The sequence below is a fragment of the Mustelus asterias genome, chromosome 19 (assembly GCF_964213995.1).
Source record: "Mustelus asterias chromosome 19, sMusAst1.hap1.1, whole genome shotgun sequence".
Taxonomy (NCBI): domain Eukaryota; kingdom Metazoa; phylum Chordata; class Chondrichthyes; order Carcharhiniformes; family Triakidae; genus Mustelus; species Mustelus asterias.
In genome coordinates this window covers 41,504,420-41,506,780 of record NC_135819.1, presented here as the reverse complement: position 1 = coordinate 41,506,780, position 2,361 = coordinate 41,504,420, and the positions used below count along the sequence as shown (strand labels likewise).

The 2,361-nt window shown below is 56.8% G+C and overlaps 1 protein-coding gene across 1 annotated transcript; it reads left to right on the top strand.

The window, feature by feature from the left end:
- Nucleotides 1-211: 211 nt before the first annotated feature.
- On the top strand, nucleotides 212-1,871 carry LOC144507563 (potassium voltage-gated channel subfamily A member 3-like). Its single transcript, XM_078234708.1, has one exon. It carries the CDS (start codon nucleotides 212-214, stop codon nucleotides 1,691-1,693), a length of 1,482 nt encoding a protein of 493 aa, XP_078090834.1. The 3' UTR covers nucleotides 1,694-1,871.
- Nucleotides 1,872-2,361: the final 490 nt, after the last annotated feature.

Genomic DNA, 2,361 nt, shown 5'->3' with positions numbered 1-2,361 from the left:
GAGAGAGGCAGAGAGGTGTGGAAATCAGACTGCGAGCATTAACAGTCTAGGGGGGCTGCTGGTCAGAGAAATGCGAGACTCTGTCCTGGTGGGCGGTGGCAGATCAGAGGTAGAGCCAGCTTGACACCACCCCCCCCTCCCTCCCTCCTTTTGCCCCCCTCCCCCCCCCCCCCCCCCCTCCTGAGGAGGAAGGAGACCTTCCCGGCTGAAGATGACACTGGTGGCCGAGGAAAACATTGACGAGTCGGTGGCGCTGACCGCCCTCTCGTTGGGCAACTGCGACTCCGAGGAGCCGGAGCAGGAGCCGGGGCAGGAGTGCTGCGAGCGGGCGTTCATCAACATCTCGGGACTGAGGTTCGAGACGCAGCTCCGGACCCTGGCTCAGTTCCCGGACACCTTGCTGGGCGACCCGCGGAAGAGGATGCGCTACTTCGACCCGCTCCGTAACGAGTACTTCTTCGACCGCAACCGCCCCAGCTTCGACGCCATCCTCTACTTCTACCAGTCGGGGGGCCGGCTGAGGAGACCCGTCAACGTGCCCGTCGACATCTTCCTGGAGGAGATCAAATTCTACGAGATGGGCGACGAAGCCATCGACAACCTCCGCGAGGAGGAGGGCTTCATCAAGGAAGAGGAGCGGGTTCTGCCCACCAGCGAGTACCAGCGACAAGTTTGGCTCCTCTTCGAGTACCCGGAGAGCTCGGGCGCTGCCAAGGGCATCGCCATCGTCTCCGTCCTGGTCATCCTCATCTCCATCATCATCTTCTGCCTGGAGACCCTGCCCGAGTTCAGAGAGGATGCCCGCCCCGACCTCGCCAGATTCCCTGCCAATGGCACCGACACCTTGAGGGTCAACTCCTTCACCGACCCTTTCTTCATCATTGAGACCCTGTGCATCGTCTGGTTCTCCTTCGAACTCTTGGTCAGGTTCTTCTCCTGCCCCAGCAAGCCTGGCTTCTTCAAGAACATCATGAACATCATTGACATTGTGGCCATCATCCCCTACTTCATCACCCTGTTTACCGAGCTGGTGTATCACCAGAGCAATGGGCAACAGACCATGTCCTTGGCCATCCTCCGGGTCATCCGCCTGGTGCGGGTCTTCCGTATCTTCAAGCTTTCCCGCCACTCCAAGGGCCTCCAGATCCTGGGGAAGACCCTGCAGGCCAGCCTGAGGGAACTGGGCTTGCTCATGTTCTTCCTCTTCATCGGGGTCATCCTCTTCTCCAGCGCCGTCTACTTCGCCGAGACGGACGACCCGGAGTCCAGCTTCTCCAGCATCCCCGACGCTTTCTGGTGGGCGGTGGTCACCATGACCACGGTGGGCTACGGCGACATGCACCCGGTCACCATCGGGGGGAAGATCGTGGGCTCCCTGTGCGCCATCGCCGGCGTGCTGACCATCGCCCTGCCCGTGCCCGTCATCGTCTCCAACTTCAACTACTTCTACCACCGGGAGAACGAGCACGAAGACCAGAGCGAGTACCTGCACATCAGCAGCGGGCAGCAGCCCGCCTCCCTCGACCGCCTGGGAGGCGGCAGCAACCAGTCCCTCAACAAGAGCCAGTACCTGGAGGCAGAGGACAACGTGGATGCCCTGATCTTGGACCACCAGCATCAGTACACCGTCTACACCCCCTCCAAACAGAGACCCACAGACCCCCCCAGCAAGAAAATATTCACTGATGTATGATGCAAAGGAAAGATTGGGGAAGAGGGAACAAGGATAGGAGGAGGAGGAGGAGACCAAATACAAACTGCCAAACTCTCCATCCAGTGTTTTTCAGTCACATAAAAAATTAAACATTTTGTCCGATAGTCAGTCAGTCTCAACCCATTGGGAGCTAAGTATTTTTGTACAAATATATCTTGTGGCGGATTCAGATGTAGAGGTAGTAGGGGGCTGGTGGAGGGGGTGGGGGATTCAGATTGAAAAAAAAGGTCTTCCTTCTTAGCTTTGCTGTCAACGTGTTTCAGTTTTGGACATTTTTCTTCCTGCCGTTTAATGCCCGCCATTTGTTTTTGCTCGGGTTCTGGCACATTTAATGAACAATTTAACCTTCAGTGTGTGTGTCTGTGTGTGTCAGCTAAAAAAAATGGAGAGCATTTGTTTTTTTATATAAAAAAACAGCTTCCATCTCCTTCCACCCCCACCTCACCACCCCCACCCACCAAGCTTCTTTCTCTCCCCCCCCCCCCCCCGCCCCCCAGTAATTCTGTGCCAAATCATCAGGAGATTGGGTGGTGGGTTCTTCTTTCTGGGAACGTGTGTCTGTCTCTTTGGGAGGGGAAAGCGGGCAGGGGGATTCACAGCCCCACAACTCTCCCAGTCTCTCATCCATCCGGGAATAATACCTATTC

Coding starts and splice junctions, on each gene's coding strand:
- LOC144507563 (XM_078234708.1), top strand. CDS start 212: ATGACACTGGTGGCCGAGGAAAACATTGACGAGTCGGTGGCGCTGACC.